This window comes from Condylura cristata, unplaced genomic scaffold, assembly GCF_000260355.1.
Source record: "Condylura cristata isolate star-nosed mole 26May11 unplaced genomic scaffold, ConCri1.0 scaffold00025, whole genome shotgun sequence".
Taxonomy (NCBI): Eukaryota; Metazoa; Chordata; class Mammalia; order Eulipotyphla; family Talpidae; genus Condylura; species Condylura cristata.
Genome location: NW_004567126.1, coordinates 1,526,910 through 1,545,729, shown reverse-complemented (window position 1 = coordinate 1,545,729; position 18,820 = coordinate 1,526,910). Strand labels below are relative to the sequence as shown.

At 50.7% G+C, this 18,820-nt stretch overlaps 1 protein-coding gene across 1 annotated transcript; it reads left to right on the top strand.

The window, feature by feature from the left end:
- The first annotated feature begins 6,131 nt into the window (after positions 1-6,131).
- PIN1 (peptidylprolyl cis/trans isomerase, NIMA-interacting 1) lies at positions 6,132-17,053 on the top strand. The gene is made up of 4 exons (XM_004689041.2): positions 6,132-6,311; positions 8,250-8,471; positions 15,489-15,599; positions 16,396-17,053. Exons 1-4 carry the CDS (start codon positions 6,254-6,256, stop codon positions 16,503-16,505), a joined length of 501 nt encoding a protein of 166 aa, XP_004689098.1. The 5' UTR covers positions 6,132-6,253; the 3' UTR covers positions 16,506-17,053.
- The last annotated feature ends 1,767 nt before the right edge of the window (positions 17,054-18,820 follow it).

The following is an 18,820-nucleotide window of genomic DNA, read 5'->3' as shown; positions in this document are numbered from 1 at the left end:
TATACTCCTGCTATGAGTGAAACCATCTGGTATTTTTCTTTCTCTTTCTGGCTTATCTCACTAAGCATGATCTTTTCCAGCTCCATCCAAGTTGGGCAGCCAACATTTTTTAACTGGGTATTTATCCACAAGGGGATGGGTTAGTTTGGGTGTCTCATGGGGAAACTTTTTTTTTTTCTCTCTCTACTGCACACTAATTAAAGTTCTTATTAAAGCTCTTATTCACTAGAGTATGTTTTGTTTTTATGCAGCAGATGGCAGAAACCATTTAAAGGAGGCAGATTTGGGGGCCCTGGGGTGCCTCCCATTCTGCCCACTAATACACAGTAAGTAGAAGTGAATTTTCTGCTAGGCAGAAGACAGGACTAAATTTGCTTATTAGCACTAAGATTTGGGGAAGTCAGCCTCCTGGTCCTCAGTTTCCTCCTCTCAAAAGGGGCACCAGTGTTGCTTTAATGCAATTAAAGCTGTAGGATGGATGCCTGGAGTGTTATTTCTGATTCCAGTCTCTGCCAATTTTGAGTAGACAAAACAAGAGCTACCCTCCTCTATTTCCCTAGCCACAGATCCTAGAGCCATATTCTGGAACCCCCCAGAACCTTGTTCCAGCCCTTCTCTCTTGTATTAACCTAACTGATTCTTCTTAGCACATACGCATGTTTAAGCCCAGCCCATTGTTCCTTTTCACTCAAGTACCACCCAGCTTTCTGCTTCCTCTAATCACCTGACTTGGAGGGTGGACCTGCCCGCTGCCTGGGGTGTTGCCGACCTGTACTTCATTGAGGATGGTCTCACCTTGGTCTCCATCAGTCATCTATCCTACTTCATCTTCCCTCCTAATATGTCAGAAACATCTGTTCCCTAGAACCCCCATTTTTCCTACTCAGCTTCCCCTTACCTGCCTATATAAAAACATTTTCAATTACTCAAGCACACTGACAAGGTGATTTATTGTTAATTTCAAAGTAAAAAAGACTTATAATATTAACACTTCTCATCACCTATCGTCCTGAGATCAAACCTTGCCCAGTGCATTTTTATAAGCTTAATTTTTAAAAATTTAAATTTTTAAAAAATGACTGCAATGTGCTTACTTAAAAAGTCAGATATTTTTCTTAGAAATCAAGAATTTTTTATGCCACCCCTCATTAATATATTTGAATGAACCCAGAAGTTCCCTGAAATACAACCTGTGGTTTTTATGACTAGGATAATTATACATTGTTTACGCATTCAGCAGTTTGCTTTTTTAATGCTGTTTTTGGCATTTTCCCATAGAAATTATCATTTTTAATTGGTACTTTTGTTTTGCTTTTTTTTAAGATTATTTATGATTACAGAAGTGGGGTACAGGCTAGAGGGGCAGTGAGAGGATTCACCAGAGACAGTGGGGAGCAGAACAGGCAGATTGACAAAGTATACTGTTTTTAATTGGTACTTTTATTTTTGTTTTGCCTTTTTTTTTTAAATTTTTTAAAAAAGATTTATTTATGATTACAGAACTGGGGTACAGGCCAGAGGTGCAGGGGCAGTGAGAGGATTTTACCAGGGAGAGTGGGGAGCAGAACAAGCAGATTGACAAAGTACACTGCTGAGGGGAGCGGTGGGTGGGTCAGAAGAGGTCTGCCACACCATGTGGGTCAGCTCGCTGGCCAGGGATTGAACTCATGCTGCAATGGCTTCTGAGAGCTTCATAATGTGGTGCTTTAACCTGTTGAGCCACCAGGGAGAGCCTCTTGTTTTGCTTTTTGACATTAAAAAAAATACAATGTGGAAGATCTTTATGGGATGAAATCTTGTCTGAAACCGGTGGTAATGAAGGATTCTACATGTCAGCCAGAATGTAGGAAAAAAGAGAATACATGTTAAATGAATCTGCCTGTATTACAAGTGAGTCACATGATCATACTGAAGGAGGTCGGGAGAGAAAGTTACTTTGGAAGAGAAGTGTGAATAAGGCTAAAGACAAAAAGAAATGTTGCTATATTATTCTTCATAGTGATATGATTTAGTTATACACACACACAGTTGAACAAATGGGTACATATATGTAATGAGAACCAGCCTTCTCACTGCTGGACAAAGAAGTCACAGAAGTAGGTAGGTGAGAATGATATAAAAAAAATATTAAAAAAATAAGTAGGTGGTGCATGGAAGTGAAGGTCAGAATGAACACGAGCTGGATTAGAACTGGAGACGTCTGTATGAATTTGTGGCTATTTACTGTGTATTTACAGACACTAGAGCAATACAGATAGGAGGGTAGATATATAATAGATGTGTATTTCCTTGCTTCATCCACTTAGACTAGAAGTAGTCACTATCCTTGCCCTCTCACAAATTTGGTTTCTCCATATTCAATAAAAGGAGAAGGGCTTCATGGAGAAGTTACTGGTTCATAAAGCCAGGGCAGAAAAAACTCAAGCTGCACCTGGGGCATCTTGTGGGTGCCAGAAAAGAGAAAGTGCTGAAATAAAATGGATGGGAGTATGTTGATAGGTTACAGAACCCAACCTGCAAAAGACTACCCAGTGGCTAAATTTAGAATAAATTGAGCAGCAAAATAACAATAGTAGTAGTACTGGGCTATAACCCAATTAATAAAATGTCCTTGAGCCCATGTACATATCAGTAAATAACTATGTAAATAAATGAGGGCAAAGGGACAAATCTCCCATTACGAAAGGGTTGTGATTAATGTACCAGTGGAAGTAAATCACTTACGTTGGGTTGCAATGATAATAACTGTTTTAGACAAAAAGCACTAATAGATGCTAAGATTAGTGGGGTCAAGTTTAAGCAGAAGAAGGACATCTGCATAGTTGTATTTCCCCAAAAAGTATAAGAAAAAAGGCTGTCTCTGTAGACAGCCTTAACCAAAGGCTCAAAGGCATCTCAAGTAGCAGATGGTCTCCAACAGGGCCCCTAATCCTGTGTCACCCTTGTGTGATTCCTTCTTGGGCATAGACCAGACCTATCTTCTAACAAATAGAATATGGTGAAAGTGATGGGATGTCACTTCTGTGAGTGGGTTGCAAAGAATATAGCTTCTGTCTTGCTTTTTTGCTTTTTCATTTGCTCATTGATGAATGTCGGCTTCCTAACAGGGAGGGCCCCAAACCAGCAAGGAATTGTGTGGGAAAAAAAGCCAAGTCTTTGGCCCTCAGGCCCATCATCCAGTCAGCAACTGAATCCTTCCAGCAACCACCTGAGCCAAGTGAGAAGTAGATCCTGCCCCAGTCAGAACTTCAGCCAGCACCACAGCTGTTCCTGCTGATGCCAATTAAACTGTGCCTAGATTCCTGATCTATAGAAATTGTGAGATAATAAAAGTAAACCTAGTAAGCCTAGGGGTAATTTGTTAAGCAGCAGTGATGCACTGAAAAGGGCTCATCATCTTTTTGGTATCCTTCCCAATGATGCATAATCTCAGTATAATGAATAATTATCAATTAAACCCCAATGTGACAAAACAGAGTAAGATGTTCTATTCTTCAAAAGTATCAAGGTCATGTAAAACCCAGAAATAGTCACAAATCGGGCCTTCTTGATAGCCTAGGGATTAAGTCTCAGCGCTGTCAACACTAGGGCCTGAGTTGGAGGCATCTGTATGAATTTGTGGCTATTTACTATGTATTTACAGACACTAGAGCAATACAGATAGGAGGGTAGATAGATAATCCATGTATGTGTATTTTCCTGCTTCATCCACTTAGACTAGAAGTAGTCACTATCCCTGCCCTCTCTCACAGATTTTGGTTTCTCCATATTCTCTAATAAAAGGAAAAGGGCTTCTTGGAGAAGTTACTGGTTCATAACGTCAGGGCAGAAAAATGTCAAGCTGCACCTGGGGCAACAGACACGGCACAGCAGATCGCTACTGTCCTGCTTCTCACCTTAACAGTGTATTTCAATAGATATGCCTGTTCTGGCCCCCACTCTATCACTGGTGAAACCTCCCCCACCCCCCAACAGTTCTGGCCTACATGCCAGTTCTACGCATCAAGGAAAAAAAACAAAGAAATAGTAACCTGTTGGAGGAGACTAAGGGTGCATAACTGCAGGTGTCCTGGAACATAAGAACCTTGGGGAAATTAGAGGAAGTTTTTAGGTCTTGTTTATTGGTAGTATTGTACCAATGTTGATTTTTGGCAATTATTCTATAGCAGTTTCTTAGCTTTGGCACTGTTTATGTTTGAGACGGGATAATTCTTTGTTGTGGAGACTGCATTGTAGGATATTTGGCAGCATCCTTGGCATCTACCCAGCGAATGCCAGTGGAATCTCCCCATCCCCATTTGTGACAAACCAAAAGTGTTTTGAGACATTGCCAGATGCCTGGGAATAAAATCACTGCTGGTTGAGGACTTCTTTTATTATATAAGATGCTATTATAAGGGTGATGAGCTTGTAACTCTGTCCTAAGTTTAAAATTACCTTTTAAAAATGTTAATTCATGCTTGTAAAAAGGCAAAATGTATATTAAAACTTAAATCCGGCCCTCCCTGGTGGCGCAGCGGGTTGGGGCACAGCACTGAGAATCTGAAGCCGCTTCCGCATGAGTTCGATTCCCGCCTGCCGCCTGGTGACCACATGGCGAGCCAGACCTCTCCTGGCCCACCCGCTGCTTCCCTCAGCAGTGTATTTCGTAGATCTGCCTGTTCTGCTCCCCACTCTGTCTCTGGTGAAGCCTCTCACCGCCCCTGAGCCACTGGCCTGTACCCCAGTTCTGTATGCACAAATAAATAAATAAATCTTTAAAAAAAAAAAAAAAAAAACTTAAATCCATTTCTTCCAACAGCTACACCAGTGGTATTCATTCACATTTTGGATAAATCTAAAACTTCCCTGTGTTATATGGACCTATGGTTTTTATACACCTAATCTCACACACTGTAAAGTTCACACTTTTCAGCAACTTGCCTTATGCCTTTTTTATACTTTGATGTTTCTGTAAGTGATGTCAATTTTTTCCGTTAACTTGGAGTTTTTATTTTTGTCATGCTCTCCTACAGAAAATAGTTGCTATGCTGTACCATTACTTTTTTTTTTTCACACAGCAAGCACATAACCTTTCTACAGACCAGGTACTGTTTTATGTACTTTTATATGAATTAACTCATTACTCTTTGCATCAACAGTATATGGTATGTAATTTCTTATCCTCATTTTGCAGATGGAAACTCTGAAGTGCAGTTAAATAATGTGGTCAAGGTCATAACAAGTGGGAAAGCCAATTTCATCTGCCCTGACCTCTCTTCAGAGCATCCTGCCTTATAAGTTTTTGTGAACATGTTTCCCCTGTTTCATGTCACTGTGACTGCTTCATGTAATTGAACACTTCCCTTATGCTGTCTTTACTCCCTTATCTATCTCCAGTCCTGAGCACCACCTCAGTGTCCCAGGGCCTCCACACTTAATTATAAGCAGGCTTACCGAACTCACGGTTCTCCCACTGTCGCCCCCTCCAGTGTCCCCATGAATGGTAATGCCAACAGTTACCCAGGATAGAGGCAAAAGCCAGCCTGAGACGGTATAAGGGAGGTAACTAGGTTCCAAATAAAATGGAAAATATTTGGGTCCGTGACATAGGGACAGGTTAGCCTTGCAAAGAAATAAATAAAAAGGAGTGGGCTAGCTTTGGACATCTGGAGGAAACAGGTGGGAAGAGGGAAGATGAGAGCCAAATTTAGGCTGCTGCTTAGCAGCTCATCACCAAGGCAACTGCATTGCTATGGTAACGTCAAAGGCAGCACCGCCTTTCCCTATTACGTCGTCGGCTACCATTAGCTAGTTCCACACCACCCGTACACTTCCTCGTGGCGGGGGTGGTTTTAGGCTACAGGAACGGCTTAAGAAGGTTGGAGTCGCTGCCGCAGTAGCCAATCTTCTCTGCTCTGCCGCGAAAGCCCAAAGGTGGTGTAGGCACTTCTTTGAAGCTTGCCAAAAGGCGTTGAGAAGGGCGGGCTCGTATGCCTTCCCTACCACTTAGGGACCGAGGAGAGGAAGAGGGCGGGGCCTAAGTGATGCGGCCCGGGGGCGGGGCCCAGGTAAACCGTGAGAGGGTCCGCCCATTCTCCATTTTGCCCAACGGGAAGCCAGGTAATCAGACCAGACATTTTGATTGCCCAATGAGTGTCGTCGCCAGGCCCTTGTGCTAGGATCTCTAAGCCAATTGGCGGCTGCAGTGGGCGGGCACGGGCGGCATAGGCGGTGCGGCGGAGGCGGAGCGGGCGCTGCGGCAGGAGGGAAGATGGCGGACGAGGAGAAGCTGCCGCCCGGCTGGGAGAAGCGCATGAGCCGCAGCTCAGGTGCCGCGGGGGTCGGGGCTGGGGCGGGGCCGCGCGGGCCCACAGAAGCGGGACTCGAGCTAGTGCCTGCGGCGCGGCGGCATCGCCCGACTCCTATGGGGTTTGGCTTCTCCGCGTTTTCCCTGGGTAACGGCCTCGTTCCAATCCTTGGGGGCTGTGCACGCCCGAGGAGCCCAGAAACTAGAGGAAACTGAGGCAGGGAATGGGGTCGGGGAGGCTCTACGAGCTGCGGGGAGGGAAGGGGGCCCGTGATCCCTCGCCACTCTCCCGGCGATTCTCCTGCTGGCCCGGCAGACTCCATTTGGCCTAATTTACCTGACGTCCGGGGTAAACATCTCCGCACCCCACTGAGCCCTAGGAGCACCCTTGGTGTAGGACATCCCAACGCCATGCTTAGGGCGTGGCCTCAGAGTATTGCCGGGCCTAGGGTCCACAGCCTTTTCCTGCTAACACGCCTACCATCCACATCTAATGCGAAGTCTTAGATATCTGCTGCTGATACTCTACCCGGAGACTGTCCCTGGTGCTTGGGCCAGATTTATGGGTCATCCAAGATAATGGGGCACGTTGATCTTAGTACCAAATATTGTGCCAAGTGTTTCTAGTGCATTCTCTCTGGTCACAATTCAGGAGGTATAGGTAGTTACCATCCCACCCCACCTTGCAGATGAGGAAACAGAAAACTTAAGGAACTGGCCCAAGGTCATTCCTTTGAAGGGTTGAAGACCTGATTCTTGACTCCAGATTCCGCTATTCTTGTCATTGCATACTCCTGAGGAGCAGACCCAGCATGTTACCCCACTCTTGCCATAGCCCATAGTAAGCACAGTTGCAAATCCAATTATGGAACAGCAGGCATCCTGGTGAGCATTTTATATACACTGCCTATCTGCCCTAGTCCCATTTGATGTCCTTATTCTCTAATTTCACCCATTCTTTGCAGATGAAAAAATTGATGTTGGAGGAGACAGAACCCATGGCCCAAGTTTTAGCATCAGGGCTCAGCTCACACCCTGCCACAGCCCTGGATTGTGACTAGGGCCTACAGCCTAAACCTGATGTTTTGTCCAATTCTGGGTCCCCACACCTGCTGTTTCTTCTCACTTCTACCCTGACAGCCTTCCATCCATCCATACTCCTTTTCATGTCCTGGGTGAACATCTCTGCAACCCATATAACCCAGGCAGACTCAGTCCTTAGAATGACACCACATCTCTGCAGGGTCCTGCACCAGGCTTCTTGTCTGCAGCTCTCACACTTTCATACTACTCATTCTCTAGGGAACTGCTGGCTCCTAGTTCTGCATCATGGTACATCAGGGTAGGAGTTAAGAGCAGAACTTTCATGTTGAACCCACTGGGTACAGTTCCTGCCTCCCTGTCTTATGCCTGGAGCAGAGTAAATACTCAGAAAACATTACCACAGTTAACAAAGATGTGGAAAGTGAGACCTCAGTTTAGTCACCTATAAAATGGAGCTAATAATAGCTCCTACACACCTACTCTGTGCTGTACACTCTCCTAAGCACTTCACAGATAGGAACTTATTCAGTCCTTATACTACAAGCAGGTACAGTTGCCTCCGTTTTACAGATGCAAAAACCAAGGACCCAGAGAGTTAGCTCATAGTGAGTGTCACAGAGCCATATCTGCACTGGAAGTCTGGCTGTGCCCAGTGCATGCTGTGAGCCACTCCCTGTTCCCCAGCTTCCTCTTCAGCTCCCTGGGTTGGTTTCTCCTCAAAGTTATCCATGACTGAAATTATCATGTTGTCTTCTTTTCATCTCTGGTGCCTTTCTGGCCCTCCCTAGAAAGGTGGCTTGCTGAAGGCTGATGGCACATGGTGGCAGACACAGGATTTGCGGAATGAAGGCATCTCAGAGTCTGCTCTCCTATCCTGGCAGACTCTGAGCTGAATTCTTGTTTTCTGTCCTTTCAGGCCGGGTGTACTACTTCAATCACATCACCAATGCCAGTCAGTGGGAGCGGCCCAGTGGCAATAGTAGCAGTGGCAGCAACAGCAGCAAAAATGGACAGGGGGAGCCTTCCAGGGTCCGCTGTTCACACCTGCTGGTCAAGCACAGCCAGTCACGGCGGCCCTCATCCTGGAGGCAGGAGAAGATCACCCGGACCAAAGAGGAGGCTCTGGAGCTGATCAATGGTGAGCAGGGCTAGAGACAGGACCGGGAGGCGGGGGCAAGGAAGGGTGAGGGGAGATGGAGGAACCCTCTGGTGGTGGAGAGAACAGAATAGATATTCTAGAAATCACATCAGACTGTCCATCCCAGCTCACTGAATTCTGAGCGTGTAATGTTGGCTGACCTTGACCATTGGTGAACTTGAACTACCTTATGGGAAGGCCTTCATCCAACAGTCAGCAAGGAACTGTAGTCCTCAATCCAGCATTCCATTAGCGACTGAATCCTGCCAGCAACCACATGAGAAAGCAAGATCCACCCAGTCAGTGTACCCCCCACAAGCCACTCCCCATTTTCTTTCCATTTGACATTTGAAGGTGAGCCAGGGTAGGGGTGGAAGGCCCATCCTTAGGGACTGGCAGACCTGGGTTCAGGTGGTAGCTATGCTCATGTCAGTTCCATGAACTTGGGAGACTTGCCTCACTTCCTTGAGACCCACTTGTCATTTGTGAATGGGCATTATCCTATACCTACCTCAAGTGCCCTAGAGAAGAGACAGTGTGGTATACTGTGTGCCCTTAGGCATTGGGAGCTATTGTTGCTTATAATATTGTCAAGCAGAGTCTTGGGTCACATAGGGGTTGGGCGAGGAGGATGTTGGAAAAGTAGCAAGTACAGAGCCAACAGAGTTAGCAGGTTCATTCTGCCCCAACAAAGGAGATTGGTCCTTGCTCCACTGTTTCTTCCATAATTCAGGGCAGCGGCACGCAGTCTTCTTAAAAAACCAGATCACTTTGTAGGCCATGTAGTCTCTGCTTTGTAATATGAAAACAGGCACAAACAATGTAAACAAACAGGAGTGGCTATGTACTGATAAAAGTCTCTTTACAAAAACAGCTGAATTTGGCTCATGGTCCATACTTCATAGATTCCTAGTGTAGGATCAGCCAGCATGATCACTACCACCTACACGTGTCTATTTCCACTTAAATTAAAGTCAGTATTAAAGCTTGATTCCCCAGTCACCCTGACCACACATTAAAGGTTCAGTAGCCACTCCGGCAGTTCTCTTAGACCATGCTAACCTCAGCCTCCCCCACCAGAGAAGCCAGAGCCCTCACTTCCCAGAGACCTCCAGTTCCTCACTGTGCTCTGCCTAGTTCTTATCTGATTCTGCCAAGTTCTGGCTGTGTGACCTCAAGCAAGTTACTTAACATCTCTGAGCCTCAGTCTTCACCTGAAAGATTAGTAATACATTCATAGGACGCACCTCAGGGTAGTTTCAAGGGTGCTAGCCTAATGTAGGAAAGCATGAATGATACACCTGGCCTAGTGAATATTAGGCAGTTGCTAGTGGTCAGCAAGATTGTTGTTACTAACACTGCTATCAGTCAGTATCGGCTGCTATTTTACTATCACATCACTTGGTCCGCTACTTGCTCTGTGGGATCTTACACCCACCTAAACCCTCCCACTGGATCTCTCTCCCCACTGGGTTCTCACCTCCTGACACCAAGCCTGGCCTACGTTTACACACACGGCATTGTTTCATGAATCAGTAGGAAGCAAGAAGGATTCCTGGCAGAGGAAATAGCAAATGTCAGGCCTGGGGCTCTGCTGTAGCCAGGATTTAGGCAGACAGACAGGACTGAAGTGAGACCCTCGCTGATTTCCTGGCCAGGTGGAGGAGGGCCTCGAGTGAAGTGAGGAATTTTTGAGGTCTTTCCTGGATGCAGCAGTGAATATGTGACCACATGTGTCCAAACGGGGGTCTCTGTGGTGCTTGTTCCAGAGTCTTTTGGCTAGAGTATAAGGGCCTGGGAAGCGGAAGGCCCAGATTCCAGACTTATCTGGGAGCATTGTTGAATTAGGAGATGACGTCTTGTATCCCCCTTGCTCGAGTGGTCCCTGTTCTGAGGTTTCCAGAAGCATGGGCAAGATGTACGAGGCACTAGAAACTAAGCAGAGGTTGCTACCAATAGTAGAGGGAACTTGGAGTACAGTCTGGGGAGACTCTAACTGAGGGGCCTAAAGAGGAGGCATTGTAGAGACAACTGCAAGGGGCCTGGGAGCTGCACAGCAGCCAGGGCTTAGGAAGCCCCGGGATCAAGAGCTGTCAGGTAGGCACGTGCTGGGAGCACCAGGCGATGGGTTCTTTGCCTTCTCTGGGACAGAAGGATGAGCAGCTGGGTTGACTCTGCAGAGGGGGCCTGTGGGTGCTGAGGTCATCTTGGGTCGGGGGTGGGGAGGTGAATGAGGATGGGGGAGAGTAAGCAGTGGACCTTGGGGTCTAACCTTAAAACAGTGCAGACTGGAAGGCCTGGTGGAAACTGGAGGAATTGCTGCTGGAGGCAGTGATTGAACCTGGGAGCAAGTAGGAGTTGAGAGAGCAGACTCCAGAAGGTTGAGGGGGCATAATCAGGACTAGGTGATAGAGTGGATAGGCAGGGTCAGGTAAGGTCCAACGAGGCCCACCGTGCCGTGGAGTCCCGCAGAGATGATTCCTGAGGCCACATGCATGGCCTCCAGTGAGTGCCTTCATTCTCAGAGATTCTGCCCTCTTCTGGGCATAGGATAATCATGAAGATTAGGGGCTGGCCAGGAAATGAATGCTTAGCCAAGTGGTGGGCTCAATGTTCAGTGCCTTTATGATGAAACCTTAATTTGCAGTAATTCAGGCACTGTATTGGGGGCCAAGGTTAGTCCAAGGTGTCTGCACACCAGCAGTCCCTGCTGCTTCCCCTCAGCCCATGCAAAGAGCCCCTCTCTGGGGGCTGCAGCAGGCCTGGTGGGCTCAGCTTGCACACCCTCCCTTGACCTGAATCGTGCCCTCCCCTGTTGTGCTGGCACAGGGCTCCTTGGGAGTCAGTGGGAGGGTGATATTTGGAGGGCTCCACAGCCTCACCTGGCATGAGTGGGAGTCCTGCCAGTGGTGGTCGTGCTTCCGTGACAGGTCAGGACTCGGGCTGCACGCTGCAGCTAGCAGCTGGCCCTTGGTCTTATGAGCATGCATTGGAGCAGCGCTCCCATTAACCTGGCGGGACAGGCCTCCTACGGCAGGAACTGGAGCATCCACCTTTTCTGCTGAGGCTCCTTTTTCCCAGCATCAGCTCCTCTGCAGCTGCTGGGCTGTGGCCAGGATTGTCAGGATCTGAGGACCAGTGCGTGTCCTTGCCAGTGTCCTTGTCCTAGGAGGCCAGAATATGGGGAAGAGGAGCAGCCCCTCCCTCCCCCACCAGAAGCCAGGACCTGAGGACCCAAGGGAGGCCCAGGTGTGAGGAACTGATCCCCACACACACCCCATGTCTGGGGGCCAAGGTCAGTGAACATCTTTAGCCCAATGTTGCACCCAAGGTTTGTGGCCTTGTGACTTGAGATTGGGTCTCTGATCTCTCTGGGCTCGCCTCCCAGACGGTCAGTCTCCTCAACTTCTGGTATAATTCACCTTTTTCCCTGACCAGGCCTCATTCCCAACTTGTCTCTAACCTTTTTTAGGGACAGAGATCACCTCATTTAGTATGCCATAAGTAATTTCAGTGCATCAGCTTGTACCACAGAATACCAGAGACTGGGTGACTTGAACAGCAGACATAATTCTGGAGGCCGAAAGTCCAAGATCAAGGTTCTCACCAGTCTCTGCTAAGGGCTCCATCCCTGGCTTAGAGGTGCGGCCTCCTCACTGTATGCTCACACAGCCTTTTCTAGGTGCCTGCACGGGGGGGCTAGAGATGGAGTGCCCCAGGGTCCTCATCAGGCCGCAAATCCTATCAGATCAGTGCCTCACCCTCATGGCCTCGTTTAACCTGAATTACTCCAGAGAGCCCTTATTTCTAAACAGTCACATTGGGGATTATGGCTACAACATAGGAACTTTGGGGACACAAATACTCATTCCTTATAACACAAACTGACAGGTGGTAACTTGCCTGTACTAGGCACTGCTCCAGAGTCACCTTTATTCTTCAGAGCAGCCCTTCACAGGCCAGGAGAGCAAGGCACCAAGGGGCAAAGTCACCTGTTAGAATTGCAGCACTCATGACTAGAGGCTGGGATCCAAAGATAGCTGTTGTGTCCAGAGGCCCCCGCTCAGCCTCAGGGATAGGCTGGGGGCCATCAGCCTGGAATAGGCTAGCAGAAATGAAGGAGCCTCTGAAGTACATCCAGAGTCAGAGCTTCTGAACTCCCAAAGCAGGTTCTGCTCCAGACTGGAGGCTCTTGGAGGCTGCCTAGCTCTCACCTGGAGCCTGTCAGATGAGGGTAGATGGATACCATCTTGGTTGGGGGGTTTTCATGGAGACAGCACTCCCCAGAGAGGCCCAAAGGGCGGGGGAGTGGGGGGAGCGGTATCTGGGATGCATTGTTTCCTATCTTCCACCATTTCTCTCTGAGCGCCACAGAAAAAAGGCAGATTTCAGGTTTCTGCCTGAGCAGCCCCAGTGGTGGATCCCTCACCCTTCTTCCCTGTGACCTGTTTCTGTCTCATTTATGCATGAATTCCTTAAATATGTCTGAATACCTTCTTTGTGCATAGTGCTGAGACACAGGCATGAGTAAGGCCGACCCAGTCCCTAGCCTCCCGGTGTGAGGCAGGCGACAGGCACAACAGGGGACGCAGGGTTTGTGGATCTTAGGAAAGGCCCCCAGGTGAGACCAGAGGACAGCAGGCAAGGTCTTGGCAGGAAGACACACTGAGCAGTGGCTTCAAGGCAGGGGATGAGGCAGCAGCAGGACTGGGAGGGACATGGCATAAGGGGGCGTGAGACAGCAGAGGGGCTGCACAGGAACCTGAACATTCCTTCGCATCCTGGTCTGTGACCAGACTCTAGAAAGAGGTGTTCTGGAAGGAAGGATCTTTTTAAAAAATAATTTCAGGCTTCCAAAAAGTTTTCTGAGAACAATTTGGTTAACAGTTTGTGTGCTGTGGGCAAAATCCAGGCTCTTACCTGCTGTTCAGACTGAGCAGTTTGTGCGCATGCGTGAGTGTGCACGCACGGCCCCAGCTGCTGGGACATGTGGTGAGGCAGAGCCTGTGCACATCTCGGGTCCCGGCCTGGTTCCCCAGGTGCTTGCGTGCGGACAGCTGTGAATCCTGGAGCAAGTGGGTACCATGGGGGGGATAGAGTGAAGGGAGGGGGTGGGCACCTTGCTGCCCCCCAGCTATTGAGGTACAGATAGAAGACAGGAGGACAACTTGCTGAGCAGCTTGACTTAGAATGGAAGTAACCAGATGTCCTGGGCCAGGAGGAGGGAAACTTAGTGAGTCCAGGCTCAGGTTGAAGTCACTGATGAATGCTTCTGGCACAGGGGGCCTCCCAGAAGCCCCTAGAGGTATTCCACCCTATCAGGAACCACCACCATATGCATCCAAAGAGGGTGAGCTCTGACCATCTGGAGCTCTGACCAGACAGTCAGACCAGCGAGATGTCATTTAGGTCTGAGAGAAATGCTCACAGTTGGTGGTGAGATATTTGTCAAGGTCCCTGCGCCAGGCATTCTGCTGCATGTCACTGTGGCCTGCTGGCAAATGACTAGGGGTTCAGGCTCAGAGATGGAAGGATGGTGAGGACAGAACAGGAGTAACAAGAAGCGAGGTAAATGGGAACACAGGGCAGGCAGAGGTGATGGGGACCCGAGGCATTGGGGGTAGGACAGCCTTAGAAGCAGTTGGGCAGATCAGACACCAGGACACTGCCATGGTGTGCAGTGAGACAGGGTGGTGGGCATGTTGTCACCGCCTGCCACTTCTACTGCAGTCTGAGGCAGATGGGTTAGGGTGCCCTGATGGCCCCTGTGAGATGTGTGCCAGCCCAGTGCAGGCAGAGGCCCCAGCTGGAGGTGGCCTCAGTGCACCAAGTAGAGGCAAACAGGCACGGGCAGGCGGGAGGATGGGCCGTTGTCACAGTGGCTATTCAGAAACTCCACAGCAGGTTAGTCGGTTGGACTTCCACATCCAGCCTGGGCTGATGACCCCTCAATCAGCTGGAAGTGCGGGCAATATGTGACCTGGCCAGTCAGGGACAGTCCCCCAAAGTGAGCAGTTGTCAGGCTGAGCCGGCTGGCTAGAGGGAGGCACAGTCTGGGACCAAAAATCCTGGGGCTCACTCGAGAGCTGTGTGCAGGGAAGACACGGGAAGGATGCCTGTTCATGTGCTGGGGCAGGGTGGAGCAGGACAAGCTGTTTAGGGGAGGCAAGGCTGGGTCTGGCTCTCAGGACTACTGCCTGGCCTCACCCGAGAAGCCCCGCTTGGCCGGCATATGTATACATGCACATGCACGCACGCATGCACGCAGGCCTCTTGTGCCCTCTGCTAGGAGCCCTTTCCCTCAGTCATCCTTTACCCCTCAGTCATCCTTTACCTCGTCACACAATGGGTGATCCCAGTGCACTCCCGACTAACCTTGTGGGGGCACCCAAAAGAGGAGCCCTGCCCAGGACCCCTGGGGGTCTGCACGTACCCCAGTGAACTTCCCAGGACTTCTACCCACTTTCAGCAGATAGAACAATTGAGACGTGCTGAGGACTCAGCCAACTCTTGTGGCAGAATTGGCTTGTGCCCTCGCCTCCCCACCTTTCTTCTCAAAGCTTCTAGAAAACTTCCCAACCACTGCCCTGGATACTCTTAGGAACACACAGGGTCCCTCTTCAATGTCTGCCTGGTCACCTGCTCTCTTCCCCAACAGGGACTGGAGATAGATTTTCTTTCAAAAACACATGGGAGCTGTGTGTGTGTATATTGGGGTGGGAGAGCAACAAAAGGATCCCAGTGTACAAGTGGGGTACCAGCCCAACATGGCTGCCCCATACCTGTGGACAGACAGCAGGGTGTGTGTATGTGGGCAGGCCCCTCTTCAAGGAAGCATGTGACGCCAGGTGTGGCTGTCCAAGTGTGCTGGAGGAGGAATCTGCTTGGGCGTTATGTGGGGGAGGGGGACAGGACTTCCACAGCTCCTTTCTGCTCTCCCTCTGGGGCCAGCTCCCCCAACCCCTGCCTGTCTGCCTTTGTGGATGATGTGAAGGTCTCTCTGTTTCTTGTCCTTAGGCTACATCCAGAAAATCAAGTCTGGAGAAGAGGACTTTGAATCTCTGGCCTCACAGTTCAGCGACTGCAGCTCAGCCAAGGCCAGGGGAGACCTGGGTGCCTTCAGCAGAGGTGCGCGAGGAAAGGGCACCACCAAGCCCTGGAGGGACCCTCCAGCCCACCAGGGGGAAGCCCCGGCAGGGTAGATGTTGGGAGGGACGGTCACTGCTGCACAAGCCTTAGGGTCCACCAGGTGGCAGCACTGTCCCATCCTCTGGCTTCAGAGGCTGGGGCGGGCGATGTCAGTGCTGCCAGCCGGGTGCCCTCCTGGTGTGGGAGTCGGCTGTGTGTCTCTGCAGTTTTCCCCATCTCAGGCCCATGAAGGCGGCAGTTCCTGTCATTTGCCTCTCCTCCTGTTGCGGAGTATGGGTTGATTCCCCTGAGTCCAGAACACATCCCCCAGAACCCTGCTCCCTGCCCGCACAGGTGTGGAAGGAGGGGTCAGGTCAGCAGGCCTGTCTGGCTGGGGCATCCAGAAGGGAGGAGCAGAGGAGACCAAATGGCCTCACCCCCTCCCCCTCATGCATTTAAAGCATTAGGGCGGGGCCCACCCCAGGAGGCAAACAGGACAGATGAGGAGGCAGGGCCTGAGAGCCCGGCCCAGGTTGACAAGTTCTTCACCAAAATGTGTCTCTAAATGCACAGCGGTGGCAGTGCCACTGTGCCATCCCTCATCTGCCCTCAGGATCTCAGGGCCTCCTAATGGCCCTGTGGTCCCCAACTTGCCGAAGCACTGTGACAGGGCTAGAAACTCTTTGTGGGATGAAGGTGAATGGGACGCGCAGGCAGGACCCCCATGTGCACGCCCTGCCTGTCTGGCCTATAGCCTGGCCCTGACCTGCGCACACCGCCCCTCACGCTTCACCAGGTCAGATGCAGAAGCCATTTGAAGACGCCTCCTTTGCACTGCGGACGGGGGAGATGAGCGGGCCTGTGTTCACAGATTCCGGCATCCACATCATCCTGCGCACGGAGTGAGGGGTGGGCGGCCCGGGCCTGACCTGCGTGCTGCGTGGGGCAGGGCTGCTGGGCCCACCAGCACCGGTCCCCACTGGAGGGCCAGTGGGCGCTCCTCCCTGCTTATGTCACACAGTATTTATTGTTCCCAAAATGGCGGGAACGGGGCTCTTAATGCTTGGGGGCTCTGAGGTCCCTGCTTCCTGTCCACCCCCTAACTGGGACTGCCCCTGGCAGATTGTCCTCCCCATTTAGGAATTGACTTCAGAAGGGCAGTGGGGGTAATGAGACTCTCAGCTCCAGGGGGTGGGGGTGACCTGTCCCAAAGAGAAGGCCTGGTCCACTGAGAGGCCACCTCTGTCTCCACCTTACCCCCCAAGTCCAGGACTGGGACTGGAAGTTGGGGGTGGTGGGAGGAACTGGAGGGCCTCAAGTTGTTTCTGGTTTTGCCATGTTCCTCTATTCAATAAAACAGATGCTCAGCATGGTGCCAGGCTGCCTGCGGAGGGGCCCTCTGCACATAGATACCAGGTGCACCCTTGCACCCTCAATTAAACCTGGAACCACCAGTCTGCTGTCCTGTGTCTCATTTGCTCCCTGCTGAAGTGAGGGGAGAGGGGACTAGTCACCTCTGACCAGCCCTAGTGTCCACATAGCCAGCTGCATCTCCTTGAGAAACTTCTCATCCTGGCCCCACCTCACCCCGAGTCGGGGGCAGGGAGCACCCCAGCAGGAATTCACAGCAGCCTGCCGCTGTGGGAAGGGGAGTAAAGTGCTGCTCAGCCAGCCTTCCTCAAACTGGGGTTCGGTAATGTTCCAGGATGCAAGGACCCTGCCCGATCCCATGGATTCAAGGTGGGGTAGAGCCAGACTGAAGCCCCTCAACCCTGCTCTGCAGTCCTCCTCCACACCGGCCATTTTCCCGGTAAAACAAATTACCTAACTTCCCTGTCACCACTAGCACTTCTGGCAGGTTGTGCCTGGTTCCTGCTGCCAGATTCAGGGCCCGTTGCAGAGGCTGTTACCATGGCAACAGCAAGGGGCGGGATCGGTGCCTGTCCTCTGAGAGCAGGGCTCCTGCCCAGCCTGGAGGGGAGGGGATGGAAATGATTATAGGGGGCTGTCTTGAAGCCGAGAGGATCCCTGTGGTGGGTTCCCCCTCTTTGGGAGAGCACACCTGCTCTCCATCACCTCCACAGTTGCCATGGACCTAGGCTGGGGTCTCTATGTTAGCTAATGAGGAAGAGGATGGAGTTTATACCCACTTGCATCTCTCCTCTTCCCAGCCTTCCCTTTGCCACTTAGTGAAACCAGCTCAGATGGTGGTGGGCTGCTGAAGTTTGGAGACCTCAGCAAAATAAGGCCCTGCCTGGTGATCCCTCAAGGGAAACCCCCCAGGGGTGAGTCTTATAAGATCAGGATCACCTGGGCTGACTGACTCCCCTCTGGCCAGAGTCCGGAGTGGCTGCTCTCTGCCTGTGCCTGCCAGAACATTTATCATTAAGAAGATTTAATGAATTTCCTCTCAACTCCAGCGGGCTCTGGCTGGTTGGCTGCACTTCCAGGCAAAATCTTCCATTGCCCATGGGGGCCATGAGGCAGGCAGCAGCCCCACTGTTTGCACCAACAGTTCTGTGGAATCAGAGGCGCGATTGTAACTCCTCTGATGACTGAAGCCTTGGTGACTGAAGCCTGGTGACTGAAGCCTTGGGAAAGGGTCAGAAGTGCATGCTTGGGAGCCAGAAGGGCGGTAGGATTCTGCTCCAAGGCGGAGGGGCTCTGGTGTTGAGATGCTGCCCAGGGGAGGGAGGAGTGCATGTTCCAGTGTGAGGATGGCAGAGAAGGGTCTTTGCAGTCCTGCCTGTCACGTTGGGCACATACGGGTGGGTGTCTGCGTGTGGCCCTGTCCCTAGGTATGTGTCTGCCCTGGGTGTCCATCATCTGAGCCTGACTGCCTGCCTCAGAGGACCCCCCCCCCCTTCCTTTGTCTTAACTCTGCAGCAGCCAAAACCCAAATAAGAAAGAATGTTACTGTTAGATAAACATGCCCCAAGAGCCCACTCTGCGTCAAAGTGATTCATTATTAAGTGGCGGTGGCTTCCCTCACCTGCTCCACACAGTCCCACCCACCCTCTCCTGCCCGGAATTGGGGCGATAAATCCTAGGCCTTCAGGAGGGCGAGAGTGTAGCCAGCCTTCCCTTTGGTCTGGCACCTCTTAGTCCAAACCAGAGGGCTGGTTTAGGGGGCACGGCTAGACAGGTTACCTCAACTCTGGGAAGGCAGGTACTGCCACAGGGTAGGCCGCAGAACTTCCCATGTCACCTGGAACAAAAGC

Coding starts and splice junctions, on each gene's coding strand:
- PIN1 (XM_004689041.2), top strand. CDS start 6,254: ATGGCGGACGAGGAGAAGCTGCCGCCCGGCTGGGAGAAGCGCATGAGC. Junction 6,312..8,249: donor GCGCATGAGCCGCAGCTCAG/GTGCCGCGGGGG, acceptor CTGTCCTTTCAG/GCCGGGTGTACTACTTCAAT. Junction 8,472..15,488: donor GGCTCTGGAGCTGATCAATG/GTGAGCAGGGCT, acceptor TCTTGTCCTTAG/GCTACATCCAGAAAATCAAG.